Genomic DNA, 1,533 nt, shown 5'->3' on the forward strand with positions numbered 1-1,533 from the left:
TGGCACTTTTTCCCAGTTATTCCTTGATGTCCCGTTTAGAGTCCTTTTGTCTCCTTTTGGCTCTATAACACGCCTTTTGATGTATTAGTTCAAGAATAGGGCTGTATCCGGAAAAAGCAATAAGAACATGAGTTTTCTACAATCAATCAATTAATCCGGTGTTTTGCATTCATTATAGTGCAAGCTCACACGTAGGTGCATTCAATCCTGTGTTTTGCATTCTTTTTAACGCAAGCTCGCTCGTAGGTACGTTCATTCAATCATTCAAGTACTTTTCATTCATTCTAATGTAAGCTCACACGTAAGTATACCACAGAGAATCAATGTGCACTTTAGCGATTTTATACAGGAGATGGAGGAAGCAGAGATTATGGGGCAAGGAGACAAAGTGGTCTGGACTTCGTCCAACCATGGTGAGTACACCATAAAAGAAACATACGAAAGCTTAAGAGGTATAAAACAGAAAGTGAAGTGGGCCAAAATAGTGTGGTATTCAAATAGAATACCGCGCCACTCTTTTATCTCATGGATGGCTATGTCTGGCGCTCTGAAGGCACTTAAGAAACTAAGGGAGTGGAAGAAGATACAAGCTGATACGTGTGTGTTATGCTGGAAAGAGACCGAAACAGAGCAGCACCTATTCTATCACTGCAATTTCGCAAAAAAGGTATGGAAATTTCTTATTCAGAGAATGGGATTCAATAGAAATATTGAACTGACTTGGGAAGGAGAGGTGGATTGGGTGGAAAAAATTACAAGAGGCAAAGGGTATATTAATGATGGAATTCGTATTGTGTGGAATGGTTTCATGTATATGATCTGGAAGGCTAGAAGTGACCGTATCTTCAAGAACAAAAGTGCTGATGCGAATCAGGTGTTTGAGGAAGTGTTTAGCACAACAAGAACTAAGCTAATGGGCATGAATATCGTGATAGCATAGTGTCCTGAGACTCACCAGTTCATGGAAACGTGGAATATGAACGTGGGAATCAAAATTGAAAGAAAGCTGTTATGCAAATGGGGGAGAGCAGAAATGAACGTGTTTAACTTGAATATTGACGGGACCTTACAAGGAGCAGAAGGGGGATGGGCAGCAGCAAGCCATGGCAGTTCAGAATACAAGAGCATTCCGCTGATTGAGCTGCAGGCAGTCGAGCAAGGATTGCAAATGGCACTAAGGCTTGGCATCAAACAACTCGAGGTTCAAACAGATTCTACCAATGTCATATCTTTCTTGAACAGAAGAAATAAGCATCCATGGGTGGTAGAGAAACTGATTCGACGGATACAAGCTATGAAGGAAGAGTTGGAGCACTTCAATATTACTCATGTGTTCCGGGAAACCAACAGGCTAGCTGATGCTTTGGCCCATAACATCCCGAATAGTAGATACATAGATTTAATTCCTAGTTCTTTTTCTGAGGATGTAAAAAAAAAATTATATTTGAAGATGCTAGTGGTAAGCAGTATCTAAGATTGTAATGACTCAACTTTTTTATCCTCTATGAGGAAGGGGTAGGGGACCTCTTAATT

At 40.5% G+C, this 1,533-nt stretch overlaps 1 protein-coding gene across 1 annotated transcript; it reads left to right on the forward strand.

Moving 5' to 3' along the window:
• The first annotated feature begins 352 nt into the window (after window positions 1-352).
• On the forward strand, window positions 353-940 carry LOC147487889 (uncharacterized). Its single transcript, XM_086574172.1, has one exon. The coding sequence runs from the start codon at window positions 353-355 to the stop codon at window positions 938-940; it is 588 nt and encodes a 195-aa protein (XP_086430298.1).
• Window positions 941-1,533: the final 593 nt, after the last annotated feature.

This window comes from Coptis chinensis, chromosome 7 (genome assembly GCF_015680905.1).
Source record: "Coptis chinensis isolate HL-2020 chromosome 7, ASM1568090v1, whole genome shotgun sequence".
In the NCBI taxonomy this organism is placed as follows: Eukaryota; Viridiplantae; Streptophyta; class Magnoliopsida; order Ranunculales; family Ranunculaceae; genus Coptis; species Coptis chinensis.